At 44.8% G+C, this 26,075-nt stretch overlaps 3 protein-coding genes across 4 annotated transcripts in view; 1 reads left to right on the top strand and 2 right to left on the bottom strand.

The window, feature by feature from the left end:
- The window catches only part of prrc1 (proline-rich coiled-coil 1), an 81,703-nt gene extending 79,020 nt beyond the window's left edge, over positions 1 to 2,683 (bottom strand). Inside the window, exons 1-3 of one of the 2 annotated variants that reach the window (XM_084324320.1) lie at positions 2,568 to 2,638; positions 2,061 to 2,139; positions 1,267 to 1,381 (exon numbers count right to left, since the gene is read on the bottom strand). In XM_084324320.1, coding sequence (XP_084180446.1) covers positions 1,267 to 1,366 — 100 coding nt within the window. In that variant the 5' untranslated portion in view covers positions 1,367 to 1,381; positions 2,061 to 2,139; positions 2,568 to 2,638. Of the gene's footprint in view, positions 1 to 1,266; positions 1,382 to 2,060; positions 2,140 to 2,567 lie in introns of both variants that reach the window. The other variant, XM_084324319.1, reaches the window with a different exon arrangement.
- pip5kl1 (phosphatidylinositol-4-phosphate 5-kinase-like 1) overlaps positions 1 to 26,075 on the top strand; it is a gene marked incomplete at both ends in the record, with an annotated part of 469,911 nt that overhangs the window by 130,185 nt on the left and 313,651 nt on the right. The gene's annotated exons all lie outside the window — the stretch shown is intronic.
- The window catches only part of LOC311236449 (uncharacterized protein), a gene marked incomplete at its 5' end in the record, with an annotated part of 67,545 nt that continues 52,947 nt past the window's right edge, over positions 11,478 to 26,075 (bottom strand). Inside the window, 2 exons of the mRNA XM_084324130.1 lie at positions 11,478 to 14,344; positions 25,321 to 25,530. Coding sequence (XP_084180256.1) covers positions 14,181 to 14,344; positions 25,321 to 25,530 — 374 coding nt within the window. The 3' untranslated portion in view covers positions 11,478 to 14,180. The remainder of the gene's footprint in view (positions 14,345 to 25,320; positions 25,531 to 26,075) is intronic.

Raw genomic sequence — 26,075 nt, 5'->3', positions numbered from 1 at the left:
AAGCTAGCATAAGGACACATAGTATAACTGTAGATTGTATAGTATTGTATAGCCTGCAGGGGGCGAAATTAGAGCCCGCCAAGCGCCATTGGCGGTCAGTTTTTACGTTTGGCGAGTGACACTGAGAGGTCTGCCCGCCGTGTGGCGGGTACCAAATAGTCATGTAAAACATAGTTATGTAAAACTGTATGGAGAGAGGCACACAATAACAGACAGACAGCTCAGTGATTGAAACCGGCTGTCTGTCTGTTGTTGTGTGCCTCTCTCTCCATACAGTACCAGCAAGTCTGACGAGCACAGAGTTGCCAGTTGATAATTCTTGCTATTTAAAAATATTCCTCTTCTTCTCCCCCACTACTCCTCCAACGGGTGTTTGTGCGGCCATGTCGACCTGAACAATGGGGGATAATAATAAGAACGAGCCGCCTCGGAGAGAGGATACCGCAGTCTTAATCTTAACATCACGTCTTAACATCACGTCCTAACTTTAAGTATTTACATCACGTCTTTACATCATGTCTTTATATAATAATAATAATAATAATAATAATAATAATAATAATAATAATAATAATAACTTCATTTTATATAGCGCCTTTCTGAAGACCCAAGGTCGCTTTACATAGGGGGAGAAAATAACAAAAGTAGCAAACATAGTGGACAGACACAAAGTGAGAAATTAGGGGTTAAAGGCCAAATTGAAGAGGTGGGTTTTGAGCAGTTTTTTGAATGAGTCCAGAGTTGGGGCAGTGCAGAGTTCTGCGGGGAGGGAGTTCCAGAGGGTGGGAGCTGCCACACTGAAAGCTCTGTCCCTGAAGGTCCGCAGTCTGGTTCGGGGGATGGAGAGCTGACCAGTGTCCGTGGATCGCAGGGACCATGACTGAGTGTAGGGGTGGAGGAGGTCAGTGAGGTACTGAGGTGCCAGAGCGTGGAGGGATTTGTAGGTGAGCACGAGGGTTTTGTAGGTGATGCAGGATTTGATGGGGAGCCAGTGGAGGTGGATGAGGGTGATGTGCTGCCATGTGCTGATATACCACGTCTTTACATTAACACATTGCGCTCAATTGGCAAGCATTTGTTTTCTGGCCTATGCAGTGGAGCATAGTAGAGGTTGGGCATACCAGCTAGCATAGGGATTGATTGGTTTGCAAACACGTCACTCAAAACTGTCAACTCGACGGATGAAGATTGGAACAGTAACAACGGAAAGAACTTCCACACAAGAGAGTCATCTGCTCCCAGCATCCACCAGTCTCTCCATCTTACCGGCGGTCAGAGGAGGGCTGGTGGGGGTGGCGGCCGCCAGGCCAGGGGGAGGTGTGGGGCTGGCGGGTGGCGTCGTCTCGATTCCACTCTCTTCCATCATCTTCTCAGCCTCTGCCTGCATATTGTGAATGTGAAAGAATCCATTCGGTTATCTGGCATCTAAAATAGTTAGCTTACACTCCTTTATTATGATGACCAAGCAAAACTCAAGACAGATTTACATTTTCTAATTGGATAATTAATTTCTTATCAAGCTCCCTCTTTCTCTCCAATTCAGTTTCCTCTTCCCTCCCACAAGCAGGTGTGAATAAGAACATATTCTACAACTTCCTGTTTATCTCATTTCATGAATGAATGAATGAAAACTTTATTAACAGATTGCAGAATGGGTACAATACAGTACGGCTCAATACACACAATTGTTAAGGGGATGCAGACCAGAGAAAGACTTTCGTCTTGTTTACATCATAGTGATGACTTTGGTGGATGGTCAAAATACTTTGTTTACACTTTACACCATGGGCTTGCTAACTTGCAGTCAGTGCATGGCCTCCTCTGCTGCATAAGTGGTACAAAGGCTAGTCTGACAGGTCATCTGCATCTCCTTTGGACATTTCACTCACACCAATACATTTGACACCAGCTGGTCGCAGCAGCACGACTTGACTTGTCAAAGCTTGGCCATATTATGGGATGGGAGCCATCGCCACGTCGTCATGCAACCTAGTGACCTGACGACAGCTGCAGACCTGCTTGATGTCTGTAACGCTCTCTGATATATTACTATTACTAACGTGGTCCAGACAGGAGGATAGTGATGTTGACCGCAGCTCCGGCTCAGTGGGCAGACATGACTGTAGGCTGGGACTCCAGCTTGATGACAACACACACAGCGTGAATGAATGAATGAAAACTTTATTAACAGATTGCAGAATGGGTACAATACAGTACGGCTCAATACACACAATTGTTAAGGGGATGCAGACCAGAGAAAGACTTTCGTCTTGTTTACATCAGGGTCCCCCATTTTCCATTCATCATAATCATATGACATACACAACATACATGACATTTATGGCATAGGGACATACATGACATACAGCCACAGGTATTTAGTACTGTTACATTTGTGACATATACGATATGCAAATATACAGTACTGTTACCCATAGATCCTAACAGAATATATACATATGATGGGGAGGGGACTGTACATTACGTTACAGCTAACCTCTGAAATCAACGCAACCAACGGTCACTTATACTGGGTTAATGTACACAGGGTCACATGCATACTGTACCTGTTGATGTTTGATATTCCAGTAGAACGAGACCGGCGAGTATTAATCCAACTAGCTCTGTACAGTTTGAACGGCAGCAGCTCAGTGAACGATGGGCGCGGGTTGATGACGTCAGATATTGCCACGTCTTGAATGTTGATAGCCACGCCTCTATTATAGTCATACCCCGCCCCCTTTGGGTGATGATGGGGATTAGAGTGTTTGTTCATAAACTACAACTTTATGTATATTATTATGTTGTTATTATTATCTCTTAGTTTTAGTTCACTTGGAGATGCACAAGTGTAATATTAAATGCCCAGGTAGGGCAATAAGGAAATAATAAAAACTCATACTAGTTACGCTGCTGGCCAGTATGACTTACTACCATAGTGTCTTTATACCTGTATCACTGTACATATTAATACTACCAGTACGACTTACTACCATAGTGTCTTTATACCTGTATCACTGTACATATTAATACTACCAGTACGACTTACTACCATAGTGTCTTTATACCTGTATCACTGTACATATTAATACTACCAGTACGACTTACTACCATAGTGTCTTTATACCTGTATCACTGTACATATTAATACTACCAGTATGACTTACTACCATAGTGTCTTTATACCTGTATCACTGTACATATTAATACTACCAGTACGACTTACTACCATAGTGTCTTTATACCTGTATCACTGTACATATTAATACTACCAGTATGACTTACTACCATAGTGCCTTTATACCTGTATCACTGTACATATTAATACTACCATAGTGTCTTTATACCTGTATCACTGTACATATTAATACTACCATAGTGTCTTTATACCTGTATCACTGTACATATTAATACTACCAGTACGACTTACTACCATGTCTTTATACCTGTATCACTACATATTAATACTACCAGTACGACTTACTACCATAGTGTCTTTATACCTGTATCACTATTAGGGTGACCAGGTGTCCCCCTTTTGGTTGTACTGTCCCACCATTTGACCAAATGTCCCGCGTCCCTCATATTGAGAGGATGTCCCTCTTTTCGAAGCCAAAAAAAACATGCGTCTAAAAGCCCCTCCCTACAGACAGTAAACGTAGCAACCCGCCTCTTGTCCACACACATTGCTCTGATTGGTTATAGTACTTTAGCGCGCTGCTCTGCGAGTTGAACTTGTGACGCTACCTCATATCGCAAATCTGATTGGTCAAAAAAAACACAACAACATTACAAGCGAACTAGTTCAAGATGGAAAGCAGTAAAAAGAAACTGACCTGCAGTTACAACCAAGACTGGCAAACGACACATGACTGGGTGAGGCAGATGGCAGGCTTTCTGTGTTTTGTGTCATAGTTCGTTTTCAATTGCGCATGGAGGAGAATACGACTTGAAGCGCCACAGTGGACGTGAGTCTCACTTGAAAGTGGCTCACCAAAAAGAAACATCCAGATCTATGGATACGTTTCTTTTTAAACCAAACAATGATAGCCAGACGGACAAGGTCACTGCAGCTGAGATAACAAGTGTCTATCACACAGTACAACACTCCCATTCATACAGGTCAGCCGACTGTGGTATGAAACTAGCTCCTGTCATTTTGCCAGACTCAGATATTGCAAAAAAAATATCGTGTGGTCGTACAAAAGCTACATCCATATTTATGGATGTACTGGCACCTTCCTCAGTGGAGAGTTGTTTGATTGAATTAAAAACCCCAATGGTCCCAGATGACCAAAACACACCATTCTTTTCGGTCGCTTCTGATGCTTCCAATCATGGCACCATAAAACTTTTCCCTCTGTCACTGAGATATTGGACACCCGAGCTAGGTTTGAAGAGCCAAATCCTATTTTTGTATTATACTACACTGTTTTCCCTAGTTGTGTGTTAACAGGGAATATCAAACACAAGACATTCCTGTCAAGTGATGACGTTTGAATATTTAAAACAGATGTTAGGTGGTATTTAATTTGTATTTATTTTGATTTAACCTTTGATTTAAATCTATTCAGTGAAGACCATGGCAGTTATTCTAATAAAAAAAATTGACATTATCTATCTGTCCCACTTTGTCCCACCAAAATCTTACTGTTGTCCCACTTTGTCCCACCAAAATCTTACTGTTGTCCCACTTTTGGACTTTTTGCATCTGGTCACCCTAATCACTATACATATTAATACTACCAGTACGACTTACTACCATAGTGTCTTTATACCTGTATCACTGTACATATTAATACTACCAGTACGACTTACTACCATAGTGTCTTTATACCTGTATCACTGTACATATTAATACTACCATAGTGTCTTTATACCTGTATCACTGTACATATTAATACTACCATAGTGTCTTTATACCTGTATCACTGTGCATATGAATACTACCAGTATGACTTACTACCATAGTGTCTTTATACCTGTATCACTGTACATATTAATACTACCATAGTGTCTTTATACCTGTATCACTGTACATATTAATACTATAGTGTCTTTATACCTGTATCACTGTACATATTAATACTACCAGTACGACTTACTACCATAGTGTCTTTATACCTGTATCACTGTACATATTAATACTACCATAGTGTCTTTATACCTGTATCACTGTACATATTAATACTACCATAGTGTCTTTATACCTGTATCACTGTACATATTAATACTACCAGTACGACTTACTACCATAGTGTCTTTATACCTGTATCACTGTACATATTAATACTACCAGTACGACTTACTACCATAGTGTCTTTATACCTGTATCACTGTACATATTAATACTACCAGTACGACTTACTACCATAGTGTCTTTATACCTGTATCACTGTACATATTAGGGGTGACATATGTTATGTACATATATTACATATAGGGGGCGACAGTGGCTCAGGAGGTAGAGCAGTCGTCTGGTTATCCGGAGGTTCCCGGTTAAATTCCCGCTCCTCTCGGACAGCATGTCGAAGTGTCCTTGAGCAAGACACTCAACCCCTAACTGCTCCCGATGAGCAGGTTGGCACCTCGCATGATGTGTGAATGTGTGAGTGAATGGGTCAAATGTGAGGAACAAATTGTAAAGTGCTTTGGGTAAATCGCTATATAAATGCAGCCATCTACCATTTACATATTAATACTACAACTCAATCTGATTAGCACTATTACTCAGTAGTAGGTACTAATTTATATATTTTATATCCAGTTTAATCACCTGTACATTGTATATTACTATTGCCCTTTACTGTTACATTTGCACTCTGGTTGGATGCCAAACTTATTTTTGTTGGACTGTACTTGTGTTGCATGATGACAATACATTTGAATCCAATCAAATGCAATCTAATGTTATGAGGAAGTCACCTATAAACTGGATGTTGATCTTGAGTCTTGGTCAGGCAGCCAAGCAGAGGAGCAACTTCTGAAGAAGGATCGTGAGATTCCGTTGGGTTTCTCCTAGTCGGGATATGAGCTTGTTTCTCCTAGTCTGGATATGAGCTTGTTTCTCCTAGTCGGGATATGAGCTTGTTTCTCCTAGTCTGGATATGAGCTTGTTTCTCCTAGTCGGGATATGAGTTTGTTTCTCCTAGTCTGGATATGAGTTTGTTTCTCCTAGTCTGGATATGAGCTTGTTTCTCCTAGTCGGGATATGAGTTTGTTTCTCCTAGTCTGGATATGAGTTTGTTTCTCCTAGTCTGGATATGAGCTTGTTTCTCCTAGTCGGGATATGAGTTTGTTTCTCCTAGTCGGGATATGAGCTTGTTTCTCCTAGTCGGGATATGAGCTTGTTTCTCCTAGTCTGGATATGAGCTTGTTTCTCCTAGTCGGGATATGAGCTTGTTTCTCCTAGTCTGGATATGAGCTTGTTTCTCCTAGTCGGGATATGAGTTTGTTTCTCCTAGTCGGGATATGAGCTTGTTTCTCCTAGTCGGGATATGAGCTTGTTTCTCCTAGTCGGGATATGAGTTTGTTTCTCCTAGTCTGGATATGAGCTTGTTTCTCCTAGTCTGGATATGAGCTTGTTTCTCCTAGTCTGGATATGAGTTTGTTTCTCCTAGTCTGGATATGAGCTTGTTTCTCCTAGTCGGGATATGAGCTTGTTTCTCCTAGTCGGGATATGAGCTTGTTTCTCCTAGTCTGGATATGAGCTTGTTTCTCCTAGTCTGGATATGAGCTTGTTTCTCCTAGTCGGGATATGAGTTTGTTTCTCCTAGTCGGGATATGAGCTTGTTTCTCCTAGTCGGGATATGAGCTTGTTTCTCCTAGTCGGGATATGAGCTTGTTTCTCCTAGTCTGGATATGAGCTTGTTTCTCCTAGTCTGGATATGAGTTTGTTTCTCCTAGTCGGGATATGAGCTTGTTTCTCCTAGTCTGGATATGAGCTTGTTTCTCCTAGTCTGGATATGAGTTTGTTTCTCCTAGTCTGGATATGAGCTTGTTTCTCCTAGTCGGGATATGAGTTTGTTTCTCCTAGTCTGGATATGAGTTTGTTTCTCCTAGTCTGGATATGAGCTTGTTTCTCCTAGTCTGGATATGAGCTTGTTTCTCCTAGTCGGGATATGAGCTTGTTTCTCCTAGTCTGGATATGAGCTTGTTTCTCCTAGTCGGGATATGAGTTTGTTTCTCCTAGTCGGGATATGAGCTTGTTTCTCCTAGTCGGGATATGAGTTTGTTTCTCCTAGTCGGGATATGAGCTTGTTTCTCCTAGTCGGGATATGAGCTTGTTTCTCCTAGTCGGGATATGAGCTTGTTTCTCCTAGTCTGGATATGAGCTTGTTTCTCCTAGTCTGGATATGAGCTTGTTTCTCCTAGTCGGGATATGAGCTTGTTTCTCCTAGTCGGGATATGAGCTTGTTTCTCCTAGTCGGGATATGAGTTTGTTTCTCCTAGTCGGGATATGAGCTTGTTTCTCCTAGTCTGGATATGAGTTTGTTTCTCCTAGTCGGGATATGAGCTTGTTTCTCCTAGTCTGGATATGAGCTTGTTTCTCCTAGTCGGGATATGAGCTTGTTTCTCCTAGTCGGGATATGAGCTTGTTTCTCCTAGTCGGGATATGAGCTTGTTTCTCCTAGTCGGGATATGAGTTTGTTTCTCCTAGTCTGGATATGAGCTTGTTTCTCCTAGTCGGGATATGAGCTTGTTTCTCCTAGTCGGGATATGAGTTTGTTTCTCCTAGTCTGGATATGAGCTCGTTTCTCCTAGTCGGGATATGAGCTTGTTTCTCCTAGTCGGGATATGAGCTTGTTTCTCCTAGTCGGGATATGAGCTTGTTTCTCCTAGTCGGGATATGAGCTTGTTTCTCCTAGTCAGGATATGAGCTTGTTTCTCCTAGTCAGGATATGAGCTTGTTTCTCCTAGTCGGGATATGAGTTTGTTTCTCCTAGTCGGGATATGAGCTTGTTTCTCCTAGTCGGGATATGAGCTTGTTTCTCCTAGTCGGGATATGAGTTTGTTTCTCCTAGTCGGGATATGAGTTTGTTTCTCCTAGTCTGGATATGAGTTTGTTTCTCCTAGTCTGGATATGAGCTTGTTTCTCCTAGTCTGGATATGAGCTTGTTTCTCCTAGTCGGGATATGAGCTTGTTTCTCCTAGTCTGGATATGAGCTTGTTTCTCCTAGTCTGGATATGAGCTTGTTTCTCCTAGTCTGGATATGAGCTTGTTTCTCCTAGTCGGGATATGAGTTTGTTTCTCCTAGTCGGGATATGAGTTTGTTTCTCCTAGTCGGGATATGAGCTTGTTTCTCCTAGTCAGGATATGAGCTTGTTTCTCCTAGTCGGGATATGAGTTTGTTTCTCCTAGTCTGGATATGAGCTTGTTTCTCCTAGTCGGGATATGAGCTTGTTTCTCCTAGTCTGGATATGAGCTTGTTTCTCCTAGTCGGGATATGAGTTTGTTTCTCCTAGTCTGGATATGAGCTTGTTTCTCCTAGTCGGGATATGAGTTTGTTTCTCCTAGTCGGGATATGAGCTTGTTTCTCCTAGTCTGGATATGAGTTTGTTTCTCCTAGTCGGGATATGAGCTTGTTTCTCCTAGTCGGGATATGAGCTTGTTTCTCCTAGTCGGGATATGAGCTTGTTTCTCCTAGTCGGGATATGAGCTTGTTTCTCCTAGTCGGGATATGAGTTTGTTTCTCCTAGTCTGGATATGAGTTTGTTTCTCCTAGTCTGGATATGAGCTTGTTTCTCCTAGTCGGGATATGAGCTTGTTTCTCCTAGTCTGGATATGAGCTTGTTTCTCCTAGTCTGGATATGAGCTTGTTTCTCCTAGTCGGGATATGAGCTTGTTTCTCCTAGTCGGGATATGAGCTTGTTTCTCCTAGTCGGGATATGAGCTTGTTTCTCCTAGTCGGGATATGAGCTTGTTTCTCCTAGTCAGGATATGAGCTTGTTTCTCCTAGTCGGGATATGAGCTTGTTTCTCCTAGTCGGGATATGAGCTTGTTTCTCCTAGTCTGGATATGAGCTTGTTTCTCCTAGTCTGGATATGAGCTTGTTTCCTCCTAGTCGGGATATGAGTTTGTTTCTCCTAGTCTGGATATGAGCTTGTTTCTCCTAGTCGGGATATGAGTTTGTTTCTCCTAGTCTGGATATGAGCTTGTTTCTCCTAGTCTGGATATGAGCTTGTTTCTCCTAGTCGGGATATGAGTTTGTTTCTCCTAGTCGGGATATGAGCTTGTTTCTCCTAGTCGGGATATGAGCTTGTTTCTCCTAGTCGGGATATGAGTTTGTTTCTCCTAGTCGGGATATGAGCTTGTTTCTCCTAGTCGGGATATGAGCTTGTTTCTCCTAGTCGGGATATGAGCTTGTTTCTCCTAGTCTGGATATGAGCTTGTTTCTCCTAGTCGGGATATGAGCTAGTTTCTCCTAGTCAGGATATGAGCTTGTTTCTCCTAGTCGGGATATGAGCTAGTTTCTCCTAGTCGGGATATGAGTTTGTCTCTGCTATTGTAAATGGCACTCTGTATGGCAGCATCCCAAATCATTTGCTAGTGGATGTAAGTGTTGAGGTTATGTGATTGCATGTAACTGCTTAACTGTTTCCACAAGAGGGTGCTATAGGCGCAAGGAGACGTAGCTATTGGAGCTGACGTCAGGTGAGAGGGTATATAAGAGATTGTTCCCTCGCCCTCTGTCTCTTCCGCCGTCGCCTCTCACGAGAGAAGATCTAATGTGCATAATGATGTGTGAAATAATAAACCACGCCAAAGGCTAAAGAGAGGAACCTTGTCGTCATGACCAAGTTATTGTTGCTCCCCAGGTGACTCTGTCAACAGTAAGCACACCAGTATGATTGTGTTACGTACTGTACGTGTGATTCATTCAGGCGGTTCTGAAGAAACCCAGTAGAGGATGTAGTTGCAGTAGTCGATTTCCCCTTTGGAAGTTTGATAAGATCGCATACAATAGCAAGAATATATCATCACTGTCAGATGAAAACCACTTATCTCCAGTCATTTTCTCTCTTTTCTTTTTTTTTTACTGGGAATGAATGTTTACACAGTTCTCTATCATGTGAGCCAGTGTCATCGAAAACCCAATGTATGACTTAAAAAAAATACATGGATGTCAACCTATCCTAGTGACATAAAAAATTATATAAACTATGATAACTTTTGCGCTGTCACAAACAAATTGCTCCTGAGTCACCAATGTTGCCAACACTAGGTGGTGCTGTCTGACTGTGTATATATACGACTATGCTTGCACCTCATGGTACCAAAGCACCTCAAAGGCTCTAAAAACAAGATTACAAACATCACAAAACAAACTGGTCAGACTACTGCTTGACCTGACTCCTAGAACCCACCTCACCCCTGCCCACTTTGACAACCTAGGATGGCTTAGAGTAGACGACAGAGTACAGCAACTTGCAATGGGCCTGGTCTACAAGATACACTACACGACCAAGGTACCCATGTACATGTCAAAATACTTCCCAAAGGTCAGTGAATACCACGACCACAACAAATCATGTTAAACCCAGATTCGGCTCAAACAAGGGACTAAACACGTTTCGCAATTATGCCACATCAATGTGGAACGCCCTACCCAAAGCTGTAAAGGAATGTGAATCCCTACCCACATTCAAAACCGCTCTTAAAGAGCACCTACGGGAGGCTACAATTCGAAACTGGCCACCGTAAATGTCCAAACCCCCCACCCCCACCCCCTCCTAATAGACAGTCTCCTCCCCACCGCATGTATATATTCTCTCCCCGCCGTATGTATATTTCTCTCCCACCCACCCACCCCCTCCAAATGTACAGTATCCTCCCCACCGTATGTATATTTCTCTCCCACCCACCCCCTCCTAATGTACAGTCCCCTCCCCATCATATGTATATACTCTGTCAGGATCTATGGGTAACAGTACTGTATATGTGAATATCGTATATGTCACAAATGTAACAGTACTAAATACCTGTATGTCCCTATGCCATAAATGTCATGTATATTGTGTATGTCATAAATGTCAATATGAATTGAAAATGGGGGACCCTGATGTAAACAAGACAAACGTCTTTCTCAGGTCTGCATCCCCTTAACAATTGTGTGTATTGAGCCGTACTGTATTGTACCCATTCTGCAATCTGTTAAATAAAGTTTTCATTCATTCATTCATTCCTGTGCATGTTGTCTGGCATTTTACGTGTATATATATTTTGAACTCTTGCACTGTTTGTATTTCATGTGTTTTGGATAGACTACAGATGGAAATTAGCTTCTGCTAAATCTGGTGCAAACATATTTTCATGTAACAATGATTAATGTAAATAAATAAATAAATAAATATATATATATATATATAAAAATGAAAATGAGGCTGTTTTTCCTGAATTCCTGAAAAGTACATTTTGGAGATAAGTGGTAATAATACCTAACCTGAATGAAAACACTGGCTTTCTTTCTGTCACAATTTGTAATTTTATTCAAAAGCATTTGCACAAACAGTACTATAGTGTAAAACAAAACGGAACAAAATGCATAATAGATAATAAGGAGAAGTGGTTATTATTATGCTAAGTCATTGTCATGAGTTTTCTTTGGGGAACAAATTATGTAGCTGGCCGTACCTCCATGAGGGGGGGGGGGGGGGGGGGCAGTTGTAGGAATAAATTGATCTGTTTGATGAGCTCATGTAAATCTCAAGCATATAGGCTACATTTCAGAACAGTTCAATCTAGGTACCTCAGTGGTATATTCAACACATTTTAACGTTTATCCATTATGTAAAATCCAAAACAAAACCAACAAACAACGATCTGTGTGCATTTGTCAGATACAAAAGCCTCTGTCAAGCTTGTCATGGTTCCAAATGAATTGTTCAGACATACAGTATATTTGTGTCTCAGAGTTGGACCTCAGTTGGAACATAGGGTATAAAAGGACCCATGTTAGTCCCCTGTAGCTAGTTTATATCATAAGAAACAGGGTGGTGTTTACATTGTATACATTAACATCAAAATCCACTTCTCATTTTGAAGTGAGTACAACTATATACATTATATTACAAACACATGTTGTATCCGGCTCAGAATAGCTTAAGACTATTTGCTATTTTAGGCCATTCTGAAAGCAACGAAAACGCATGAAAAAAAAATACAATACAATCGTTCTAAAGCTAATGTTTTTTGAGCAACTTCTGTATATAAGGAGATGTTTAAGTGAAATTATTTTTCTTTTTAATTGTTCTCATTTCATAATTTTTTTCACAATGCCAAAGTCCAGCTTAAGCATAACATTATCATTTCGACACGTTGAGCCCTTTAAATCGCACAGCATTAAAGATCTGCAACTATTCAACTAGCATGAGGCTGTGTGTTATTTAACAGGTCCTCCTCTTCAGAGGAACTTAGGTTAATGTTGGTGCTATGGTGCTATGTTGGTGTTTGATTGGTCACGTGTTGATGACATCACACCCTGTCCCACCACGTCTGCGATAAGAGCTAGCATGGCATCACATTTAGCAAACAACACATTTTGTAACATCCATTACTGACACAATACTTCACACAATACACAATATCCCACCCTCTTCCACCATAGCTGTTGCTAAGTAACCTGGGATTCAATGCATTCATAATTATTTTTACATTGGGCATATACGTAAAGGTATCATGATAGTATGATGGCACAGTGTGTTATGTACTTAAATAATACCATGGTATGACCCAATTTAAACCATGATACATCGTAGTGACCAAAACATGATGGAAATACCACAATACTTTTAGGGAAATATCATGATACTTTATTATTTATTTATTTTTAAATACCATAATACCATGATCGTTTTTGGTAAGGGTCTCACCATGGTGTTGCACTGTTACTTGTGTGTAGCTACTAGCTAACACTAACTGGGGGAGGTGGGCTGGAAACATGGAATTCATTGTAAATTCTGTCCAAACTCTGTCTAGCAGTCGCTCTGAGCAGAACCACAGAATGGTTCCATCTTTCACGGCGTACAGTCTCAGCTGAGCTGAACGTTAAGAAGAGGCTAATTTAGCCCAGTTTCATACCGGAGAGGTTGACTCAGAGTCAGGGCTACTCTCTGGAAACCTGTCCAGTTCTAACAGTCCAGTTCTAACAGTCCAGTTCTAACAGTCCAGTTCTAACAGCCCAGTTCTAACAGTCCAGTTCTAACAGTCCAGTTCTAACAGTCCAGTTCTAACAGTCCAGTTCTAACAGCCCAGTTCTAACAGTCCAGTTCTAACAGCCCAGTTGTGCTAAATGCGTCATTCAGATATTTTCCCCTGTGATTGTGGTTCTGATCAAAGGATCAACACGTCAGTAAAGCACAGTGGTTTTTGCAGTGCAGTGTTGTGAGTCTGCAGTATTTTATATACCTTTGTTCAACTAGTTAGATATTTTCTTCTTTTTATATATATTTACATAGATCGATAATTAAAACTAAAATCTTCAAGTGGCACTCGCACCTTTGGTTAACTTTAGTAACTGATCAAACACCGTCTGGCTCCATTAGATCTGATTAGGAAGTGTGTGAAAATCCAAAAGTTACACCGTCAAACATTGTGATATACGCTCAACGTACAGTAATATATCCAGTCCTCCTCCTGACGTGACCAGTAGGGAAACAAAAGACTAAACAATCTCTGGCAAATTCACTGAAAATGCGCTGAATTAGTTGATCGATAATACTGTTCATTGTTACAAAAATAAAGTGAGGTTTTGATTCATCCTTGAATGTTACAGGTAACTGATATGAGTCACGGGTGTGTGGCATGACTTCAATGAAGACTTTGTATTTTGCAAAAGAATAAGACAGCTGTAAGACGATCTCCCACCTTTCATATAACCAGACGTCCGATCAGTCACGTTAAATTGTTCAACACAAACAAACAAACAAAAAACAAACACCCTAAAAAAACAAGTGAACCGCATGTATGAGCAAAGAAAGACCTCTTTCATCCGGAGCAAAGACTGGATTAAGAATGATTACAGTGGTAATAAGTGAAAAACAAAACAGTGAATAGTATCACAAGAGGGGATATGTTGCAACTGAGCGTACAGTGTGTCTGTGAAGACAACGGCCACCCATTGGCTGAGCAAGGTTAGGGTGGGGTGCGGGGGGGGGGCTCTATCAGAGTCCCTGGGAGCTCATTGGCTGTCCAGCTCTGTGTGGGGGGAGGAGGGGGGGCTGTCTCTGGTGGGCAGGAGGTCGTAGTGGCACGGGATGTGGCTGTTCCTCGGTAGGTCGTACGGGTCCTGGCAGAACGACGCGTGGCCGCTCCCGGGGGTGTGGATGGCGTTGACCGTGGGCTCTGGATAAAGAAACAATGAAACTGTAGTTTAGCATTATTTCATTCACATCCTCGGTCATAAACATCTGAGGAAGCCATAATTCCATCTCCATGGCCGTTATGTTGAGAAGGGAGCACATCTAAAACCATAGATCCCACTGTCCCCAGTTTAATACCATAATTCCAGTTTAATACCAACATAGCAGTGATTTCCTTCCTTTTGGTCTCTAAACATTGCACCTTGTATGAGGCGCCTCTATTAAGGACACCCTACAACTGTCTTCCTCTATATATACGTGTGTGTGTGTGTGTGTGTGTGTGTGTGTGTGTGTGTGTGTGTGTGTGTGTGTGTGTGTGTGTGTGTGTGTGTGTGATCACACAAGACCGTCAGGTGGTGCAGACAGAGGGAGGATGGATGGAGAGGTGATCATGAGATCTATGTGATGGACTGAGACGACTGAGACTGAGACTGAGACGACAGGGAGAGGTATGAACTGAGACGACAGAGGGAGACGTATGAACTGAGACGACAGAGAGGTATGAACTGAGACGACAGAGAGGTATGAACTGAGACGACAGAGGGAGAGGTATGAACTGAGACGACAGAGAGAGAGGTATGAACTGAGACGACAGAGGGAGAGGTATGAACTGAGACGACAGAGGGAGAGGTATGAACTGAGACGACAGAGGGAGAGGTATGAACTGAGACGACAGAGAGGTATGAACTGAGACGACAGAGAGAGAGGTATGAACTGAGACGACAGAGAGGTATGAACTGAGACGACAGAGAGGTATGAACTGAGACGACAGAGAGGTATGAACTGAGACGACAGAGAGAGAGGTATGAACTGAGACGACAGAGAGAGAGATATGAACTGAGACGACAGAGAGAGGTATGAACTGAGACGACAGAGAGAGAGGTATGAACTGAGACGACAGAGAGAGGTATGAACTGAGACGACAGACAGAGAGGTATGAACTGAGACGACAGACAGAGAGGTATGAACTGAGACGACAGGGAGAGAGGTATGAACTGAGACGACAGACAGAGAGGTATGAACTGAGACGACAGAGAGAGAGGTATGAACTGAGACGACAGAGAGGTATGAACTGAGACGACAGAGAGAGAGGTATGAACTGAGACGACAGAGAGGTATGAACTGAGACGACAGAGAGAGAGGTATGAACTGAGACGACAGAGGGAGAGGTATGAACTGAGACGACAGAGAGGTATGAACTGAGACGACAGAGAGAGAGGTATGAACTGAGACGACAGAGAGGTATGAACTGAGACGACAGAGAGAGAGGTATGAACTGAGACGACAGAGAAAGAGGTATGAACTGAGACGACAGAGAGGTATGAACTGAGACGACAGAGGGAGAGGTATGAACTGAGACGACAGAGGGAGAGGTATGAACTGAGACGACAGAGAGAGGTATGAACTGAGACGACAGAGAGAGAGGTATGAACTGAGACGACAGAGGGAGAGGTATGAACTGAGACGACAGAGAGGTATGAACTGAGACGACAGAGAGAGAGGTATGAACTGAGACGACAGAGAGAGAGGTATGAACTGAGACGACAGAGAGGTATGAACTGAGACGACAGAGAGAGAGGTATGAACTGAGACGACAGAGAGAGAGGTATGAACTGAGACGACAGAGAGAGAGGTATGAACTGAGACGACAGAGGGAGAGGTATGAACTGAGACGACAGAGAGGTATGAACTGAGACGACAGAGAGAGAGGTATGAACTGAGACGACAGAGAGGTATGAACTGAGACGACAGAGAGAGAGGTATGAACTGAGACGACAGAGAGGTATGAACTGAGACGACAGAGAGGTATGAACTGAGACGACAGAGAGAGAGGTATGAACTGAGACGACAGAGAGAGAGATATGAACTGAGACGACAGAGAGAGGTATGAACTGAGACGACAGAGAGAGAGGTATGAACTGAGACGACAGAGAGAGGTATGAACTGAGACGACAGACAGAGAGGTATGAACTGAGACGACAGACAGAGAGGTATGAACTGAGACGACAGGGAGAGAGGTATGAACTGAGACGACAGACAGAGAGGTATGAACTGAGACGACAGAGAGAGAGGTATGAACTGAGACGACAGAGAGGTATGAACTGAGACGACAGAGAGAGAGGTATGAACTGAGACGACAGAGAGGTATGAACTGAGACGACAGAGAGAGAGGTATGAACTGAGACGACAGAGGGAGAGGTATGAACTGAGACGACAGAGAGGTATGAACTGAGACGACAGAGAGAGAGGTATGAACTGAGACGACAGAGAGGTATGAACTGAGACGACAGAGAGAGAGGTATGAACTGAGACGACAGAGAAAGAGGTATGAACTGAGACGACAGACAGAGAGGTATGAACTGAGACGACAGAGAGAGGTATGAACTGAGACGACAGAGAGGTATGAACTGAGACGACAGAGGGAGAGGTATGAACTGAGACGACAGAGGGAGAGGTATGAACTGAGACGACAGAGAGAGGTATGAACTGAGACGACAGAGAGAGAGGTATGAACTGAGACGACAGAGGGAGAGGTATGAACTGAGACGACAGAGAGGTATGAACTGAGACGACAGAGAGAGAGGTATGAACTGAGACGACAGAGAGGTATGAACTGAGACGACAGAGAGAGAGGTATGAACTGAGACGACAGGGAGAGAGGTATGAACTGAGACGACAGAGAGAGGTATGAACTGAGACGACAGAGAGAGAGGTATGAACTGAGACGACAGAGAGAGGTATGAACTGAGACGACAGAGAGAGGTATGAACTGAGACGACAGAGAGAGAGGTATGAACTGAGACGACAGAGAGGTATGAACTGAGACGACAGAGAGAGGTATGAACTGAGACGACAGAGAGGTATGAACTGAGACGACAGAGAGAGGTATGAACTGAGACGACAGGGAGAGAGGTATGAACTGAGACGACAGAGAGAGGTATGAACTGAGACGACAGAGGGAGAGGTATGAACTGAGACGACAGGGAGAGAGGTATGAACTGAGACGACAGAGAGAGAGGTATGAACTGAGACGACATAGAGAGGTATGAACTGAGACGACAGAGGGAGAGGTATGAACTGAGACGACATAGAGAGAGGTATGAACTGAGACGACAGGGAGAGAGGTATGAACTGAGACGACATAGAGAGAGGTATGAACTGAGACGACAGAGAGAGAGGTATGAACTGAGACGACATAGAGAGGTATGAACTGAGACGACAGAGGGAGAGGTATGAACTGAGACGACATAGAGAGAGGTATGAACTGAGACGACAGGGAGAGAGGTATGAACTGAGACGACAGAGAGGTATGAACTGAGACGACAGAGGGAGAGGTATGAACTGAGACGACATAGAGAGGTATGAACTGAGACGACAGAGAGAGAGGTATGAACTGAGACGACATAGAGAGGTATGAACTGAGACGACAGAGAGAGAGGTATGAACTGAGACGACAGAGAGAGAGGTATGAACTGAGACGACAGAGAGAGAGGTATGAACTGAGACGACAGAGAGAGAGGTATGAACTGAGACGACAGAGAGAGAGGTATGAACTGAGACGACAGAGAGGTATGAACTGAGACGACAGAGAGAGAGGTATGAACTGAGACGACAGAGAGAGAGGTATGAACTGAGACGACAGAGAGAGGTATGAACTGAGACGACAGAGAGAGAGGTATGAACTGAGACGACAGGGAGGTATGAACTGAGACGACAGAGAGAGAGGTATGAACTGAGACGACAGAGAGGTATGAACTGAGACGACAGAGAGAGGGGTATGAACTGAGACGACAGAGAGGTATGAACTGAGACGACAGAGGGAGAGGTATGAACTGAGACGACAGAGAGAGAGGTATGAACTGAGATGACAGAGAGAGAGGTATGAACTGAGACGACATAGAGAGGTATGAACTGAGACGACAGAGAGAGAGGTATGAACTGAGACGACAGAGAGAGAGGTATGAACTGAGATGACAGAGAGAGAGGTATGAACTGAGATGACAGAGAGAGAGGTATGAACTGAGATGACAGAGAGGTATGAACTGAGACGACAGAGAGAGAGGTATGAACTGAGACGACAGGGAGAGAGGTATGAACTGAGACGACAGAGAGAGAGGTATGAACTGAGACGACAGAGAGGTATGAACTGAGACGACAGAGAGAGAGGTATGAACTGAGACGACAGAGAGAGAGGTATGAACTGAGACGACAGAGAGAGAGGTATGAACTGAGACGACAGGGAGAGAGGTATGAACTGAGACGACAGAGAGAGGTATGAACTGAGACGACAGGGAGAGAGGTATGAACTGAGACGACAGGGAGAGAGGTATGAACTGAGACGACATAGAGAGAGGTATGAACTGAGACGACAGAGAGAGAGGTATGAACTGAGACGACAGAGAGAGAGGTATGAACTGAGACGACAGAGAGGTATGAACTGAGACGACATAGAGAGAGGTATGAACTGAGACGACAGGGAGAGAGGTATGAACTGAGACGACAGAGAGGTATGAACTGAGACGACAGAGGGAGAGGTATGAACTGAGACGACAGACAGAGAGGTATGAACTGAGACGACAGAGAGAGAGGTATGAACTGAGACGACAGAGAGAGAGGTATGAACTGAGACGACAGAGAGAGTGGTATGAACTGAGACGACAGAGAGATATGAACTGAGACGACAGAGAGAGAGGTATGAACTGAGACGACAGAGAGAGAGGTATGAACTGAGACGACAGAGGGAGAGGTATGAACTGAGACGACAGAGAGATATGAACTGAGACGACAGAGAGAGAGGTATGAACTGAGACGACAGAGAGAGAGGTATGAACTGAGACGACAGAGAGGTATGAACTGAGACGACAGAGAGAGAGGTATGAACTGAGACGACAGAGAGAGAGGTATGAACTGAGACGACAGAGAGGTATGAACTGAGACGACAGAGAGATAGGTATGAACTGAGACGACAGGGAGAGGTATGAACTGAGACGACAGAGAGAGGTATGAACTGAGACGACAGAGAGAGTGGTATGAACTGAGACGACATAGAGAGGTATGAACTGAGACGACATAGAGAGGTATGAACTGAGACGACAGAGGGAGAGGTATGAACTGAGACGACATAGAGAGGTATGAACTGAGACGACAGAGAGAGAGGTATGAACTGAGACGACAGAGAGAGAGGTATGAACTGAGACGACATAGAGAGGTATGAACTGAGACGACAGAGAGAGAGGTATGAACTGAGACGACAGAGAGGTATGAACTGAGACGACAGAGAGAGGTATGAACTGAGATGACAGAGAGAGAGGTATGAACTGAGACGACAGAGAGGTATGAACTGAGACGACAGAGAGAGAGGTATGAACTGAGACGACAGAGAGGTATGAACTGAGACGACAGAGAGGTATGAACTGAGACGACAGAGAGAGAGGTATGAACTGAGACGACAGAGGGAGAGGTATGAACTGAGACGACAGAGAGAGAGGTATGAACTGAGACGACATAGAGAGGTATGAACTGAGACGACAGAGAGAGAGGTATGAACTGAGACGACAGAGAGAGAGGTATGAACTGAGACGACATAGAGAGGTATGAACTGAGACGACAGAGAGAGAGGTATGAACTGAGACGACAGAGAGGTATGAACTGAGACGACAGAGAGAGGTATGAACTGAGATGACAGAGAGAGAGGTATGAACTGAGACGACAGAGAGGTATGAACTGAGACGACAGAGAGAGAGGTATGAACTGAGACGACAGAGAGGTATGAACTGAGACGACAGAGAGGTATGAACTGAGACGACAGAGAGAGAGGTATGAACTGAGACGACAGAGGGAGAGGTATGAACTGAGACGACAGAGAGAGAGGTATGAACTGAGACGACATAGAGAGGTATGAACTGAGACGACAGAGAGAGAGGTATGAACTGAGACGACAGAGAGAGAGGTATGAACTGAGACGACAGAGAGAGAGGTATGAACTGAGACGACAGAGAGGTATGAACTGAGACGACAGAGAGAGAGGTATGAACTGAGACGACAGAGAGCGGTATGAACTGAGACGACAGAGAGAGAGGTATGAACTGAGACGACAGAGAGAGAGGTATGAACTGAGACGACAGAGAGAGGTATGAACTGAGACGACAGAGAGAGAGGTATGAACTGAGACGACAGAGAGAGAGGTATGAACTGAGACGACAGAGAGAGGTATGAACTGAGACGACAGAGAGAGAGGTATGAACTGAGACGACAGAGAGAGAGGTATGAACTGAGACGACAGGGAGAGAGGTATGAACTGAGACGACAGAGAGAGAGGTATGAACTGAGACGACAGGGAGAGAGGTATGAACTGAGACGACAGGGAGAGAGGTATGAACTGAGACGACAGAGAGAGGTATGAACTGAGACGACAGGGAGAGAGGTATGAACTGAGACGACAGAGAGAGAGGTATGAACTGAGACGACAGAGAGAGAGGTATGAACTGAGACGACAGAGAGAGAGGTATGAACTGAGACGACAGGGAGAGAGGTATGAACTGAGACGACAGAGGGAGAGGTATGAACTGAGACGACAGAGAGGTATGAACTGAGACGACAGAGGGAGAGGTATGAACTGAGACGACATAGAGAGAGGTATGAACTGAGACGACAGAGAGGTATGAACTGAGACGACAGAGGGAGAGGTATGAACTGAGACGACAGAGAGGTATGAACTGAGACGACAGGGAGAGAGGTATGAACTGAGACGACAGAGGGAGAGGTATGAACTGAGACGACAGAGAGGTATGAACTGAGACGACAGAGAGAGAGGTATGAACTGAGACGACAGAGAGAGAGGTATGAACTGAGACGACAGAGGGAGACGTATGAACTGAGACGACAGAGAGGTATGAACTGAGACGACAGAGAGGTATGAACTGAGACGACAGAGGGAGAGGTATGAACTGAGACGACAGGGAGAGGTATGAACTGAGACGACAGAGAGAGAGGTATGAACTGAGACGACAGAGACGTATGAACTGAGACGACAGAGGGAGAGGTATGAACTGAGACGACAGAGGGAGACGTATGAACTGAGACGACAGAGAGAGAGGTATGAACTGAGACGACAGAGGGAGAGGTATGAACTGAGACGACAGAGGGAGACGTATGAACTGAGACGACAGATAGGTATGAACTGAGACGACAGAGAGGTATGAACTGAGACGACAGAGAGAGAGGTATGAACTGAGACGACAGAGGGAGAGGTATGAACTGAGACGACAGAGAGAGAGGTATGAACTGAGACGACAGAGAGAGAGGTATGAACTGAGACGACAGAGGGAGAGGTATGAACTGAGACGACAGAGAGAGAGGTATGAACTGAGACGACAGAGGGAGAGGTATGAACTGAGACGACAGAGAGGTATGAACTGAGACGACAGAGGGAGAGGTATGAACTGAGACGACAGAGGGAGAGGTATGAACTGAGACGACAGAGAGAGAGGTATGAACTGAGACGACAGAGAGAGAGGTATGAACTGAGACGACAGAGAGAGAGGTATGAACTGAGACGACAGAGAGGTATGAACTGAGACGACAGAGAGGTATGAACTGAGACGACAGAGAGAGAGGTATGAACTGAGACGACAGAGAGAGAGGTATGAACTGAGACGACAGAGAGAGAGGTATGAACTGAGACGACAGAGAGAGAGGTATGAACTGAGACGACAGAGAGAGAGGTATGAACTGAGACGACAGAGAGAGAGGTATGAACTGAGACGACAGAGAGGTATAAACTGAGACGACAGAGAGAGAGGTATGAACTGAGACGACAGAGAGAGAGGTATGAACTGAGACGACAGAGAGAGAGGTATGAACTGAGACGACAGAGAGAGAGGTATGAACTGAGACGACAGAGGGAGAGGTATGAACTGAGATGACAGAGAGGTATGAACTGAGACGACAGGGAGAGAGGTATGAACTGAGACGACAGGGAGAGGTATGAACTGAGACGACAGAGAGGTATGAACTGAGACGACAGGGAGAGAGGTATGAACTGAGACGACAGAGGGAGAGGTATGAACTGAGACGACAGAGAGGTATGAACTGAGACGACAGAGGGAGAGGTATGAACTGAGACGACAGAGAGGTATGAACTGAGACGACAGAGAGAGGTATGAACTGAGACGACAGAGAGGTATGAACTGAGACGACAGGGAGGTATGAACTGAGACGACAGAGGGAGAGGTATGAACTGAGACGACAGAGAGAGGTATGAACTGAGACGACAGAGAGAGGTATGAACTGAGACGACAGGGAGAGAGGTATGAACTGAGACGACAGGGAGAGAGGTATGAACTGAGACGACAGAGGGAGAGGTATGAACTGAGACGACAGAGGGAGAGGTATGAACTGAGACGACAGAGGGAGAGGTATGAACTGAGACGACAGAGGGAGAGGTATGAACTGAGACGACAGAGAGAGAGGTATGAACTGAGACGACAGGGAGAGAGGTATGAACTGAGACGACAGAGGGAGAGGTATGAACTGAGACGACAGAGAGAGGTATGAACTGAGACGACAGGGAGAGAGGTATGAACTGAGACAACAGAGGGAGAGGTATGAACTGAGACGACAGAGGGAGAGGTATGAACTGAGACGACAGAGAGGTATGAACTGAGACGACAGAGGGAGAGGTATGAACTGAGACGACAGAGGGAGAGGTATGAACTGAGACGACAGAGGGAGAGGTATGAACTGAGACGACAGAGAGAGAGGTATGAACTGAGACGACAGAGAGGTATGAACTGAGACGACAGGGAGAGGTATGAACTGAGACGACAGAGGGAGAGGTATGAACTGAGACGACAGAGAGGTATGAACTGAGACGACAGAGGGAGAGGTATGAACTGAGACGACAGAGAGAGAGGTATGAACTGAGACGACAGAGAGGTATGAACTGAGACGACAGAGGGAGAGGTATGAACTGAGATGACAGAGAGAGAGGTATGAACTGAGACGACAGAGGGAGAGGTATGAACTGAGACGACAGGGAGAGGTATGAACTGAGACGACAGAGAGAGAGGTATGAACTGAGACGACAGAGAGAGAGGTATGAACTGAGACGACAGAGAGAGAGGTATGAACTGAGACGACAGAGAGAGAGGTATGAACTGAGACGACAGAGAGGTATGAACTGAGACGACAGAGAGGTATGAACTGAGACGACAGAGGGAGAGGTATGAACTGAGACGACAGAGGGAGAGGTATGAACTGAGACGACAGAGAGGTATGAACTGAGACGACAGAGGGAGAGGTATGAACTGAGACGACAGAGAGAGGTATGAACTGAGACGACAGAGACGTATGAACTGAGACGACAGAGAGAGGTATGAACTGAGACGACAGAGAGGTATGAACTGAGACGACAGGGAGAGAGGTATGAACTGAGATGACAGAGAGAGAGGTATGAACTGAGACGACAGAGAGAGAGGTATGAACTGAGACGACAGAGAGAGAGGTATGAACTGAGACGACAGAGAGAGGTATGAACTGAGACGACAGGGAGAGAGGTATGAACTGAGACGACAGAGGGAGAGGTATGAACTGAGACGACAGAGAGAGGTATGAACTGAGACGACAGGGAGAGAGGTATGAACTGAGACGACAGAGAGGTATGAACTGAGACGACAGAGAGAGGTATGAACTGAGACGACAGAGGGAGACGTATGAACTGAGACGACAGAGAGGTATGAACTGAGACGACAGAGAGAGAGGTATGAACTGAGACGACAGGGAGAGAGGTATGAACTGAGACGACGGAGAGAGAGGTATGAACTGAGACGACAGAGAGAGAGGTATGAACTGAGACGACAGAGGGAGAGGTATGAACTGAGACGACAGAGGGAGAGGTATGAACTGAGACGACAGAGAGAGAGGTATGAACTGAGACGACAGAGAGAGAGGTATGAACTGAGACGACAGAGAGAGAGGTATGAACTGAGATGACAGAGAGAGAGGTATGAACTGAGACGATAGAGGGAGAGGTATGAACTGAGACGACAGAGAGAGAGGTATGAACTGAGACGACAGGGAGAGGTATGAATTGAGACGACAGGGAGAGGTATGAACTGAGACGACAGAGGGAGAGGTATGAACTGAGACGACAGAGAGAGAGGTATGAACTGAGACGACAGGGAGAGGTATGAACTGAGACGACAGAGGGAGAGGTATGAACTGAGACGACAGAGGGAGAGGTATGAACTGAGACGACAGAGAGAGAGGTATGAACTGAGACGACAGGGAGAGGTATGAACTGAGACGACAGGGAGAGGTATGAACTGAGACGACAGAGAGGTATGAACTGAGACGACAGAGAGGTATGAACTGAGACGACAGAGGGAGACGTATGAACTGAGACGACAGAGGGAGAGGTATGAACTGAGACGACAGAGAGGTATGAACTGAGACGACAGAGGGAGACGTATGAACTGAGACGACAGAGGGAGAGGTATGAACTGAGACGACAGAGAGGTATGAACTGAGACGACAGAGGGAGAGATATGAACTGAGACGACAGAGAGAGAGGTATGAACTGAGACGACAGAGGGAGAGGTATGAACTGAGACGACAGAGAGGTATGAACTGAGACGACAGAGGGAGAGGTATGAACTGAGACGACAGAGGGAGAGGTATGAACTGAGACGACAGAGAGAGAGGTATGAACTGAGACGACAGAGAGAGAGGTATGAACTGAGACGACAGAGAGAGAGGTATGAACTGAGACGACAGACAGAGAGGTATGAACTGAGACGACAGAGGGAGAGGTATGAACTGAGACGACAGAGAGAGAGGTATGAACTGAGACGACAGAGAGAGAGGTATGAACTGAGACGACAGAGAGGTATGAACTGAGACGACAGAGAGGTATGAACTGAGACGACAGAGGGAGAGGTTCGAGGGCAGGTTCCTCACCAACTTCATAGACGTTCTTGTTGGTGGGGCCGGTGGCGTTGTTGATCTCGGCGTAGGGCGAGTCCCGCCTGGCCGGGGACTTCATCTCCACGTAGCCACACTCGGGGTTCTTGGGCATCAGCAGCGGTGGGTCCTTGATGGTGGCGTACGGGTTCTCTGAGCTGTTGATGGAGCAGGAGCTGGCGTGGTACAGCGTGTCCTTCACCAGGTCTGAGGAGGGAAAACAACCAGGTCTGAGTGAGGGAGAACAACCAGGTCTGAGGGAGAACAACCAGGTCTGAGGGAGAACAACCAGGTCTGAGGGAGAACAACCAGGTCTGAGGGAGAACAACCAGGTCTGAGGGAGAACAACCAGGTCTGAGGGAGAACAACCAGGTCTGAGGGAGAACAACCAGGTCTGAGGGAGAACAACCAGGTCTGAGGGAGAACAACCAGGTCTGAGGGAGAACAACCAGGTCTGAGGGAGGGAGAACAACCAGGTCTGAGGGAGAACAACCAGGTCTGAGGGAGAACAACCAGGTCTGAGTGAGAACAACCAGGTCTGAGGGAGAACAACGTTCAGTTTTGTGGTATATAATCCAGAGTAATAAGAGAATAAAAAAACATTCATAACAAGTAATTTTCTTGCAGGGAGCTAGAAGCCGTTGGGAAGTGTAGTTTTAAAAAATAAATCCAGCGCTCATTGAAAGCTCTGGATGTCCTCTTCTCAAATTGACTCAAAATGACTACATTCAGCAACGGTCGCTTTTTCAAAA

The sequence above is a fragment of the Notolepis coatsorum genome, assembly GCF_963971535.1.
Source record: "Notolepis coatsorum genome assembly, chromosome: 11".
NCBI lineage: Eukaryota > Metazoa > Chordata > Actinopteri > Aulopiformes > Paralepididae > Notolepis > Notolepis coatsorum.
The sequence above is the reverse complement of the archived record's forward strand: the minus strand, read 5'-3'. Positions and strand labels throughout refer to the sequence as shown.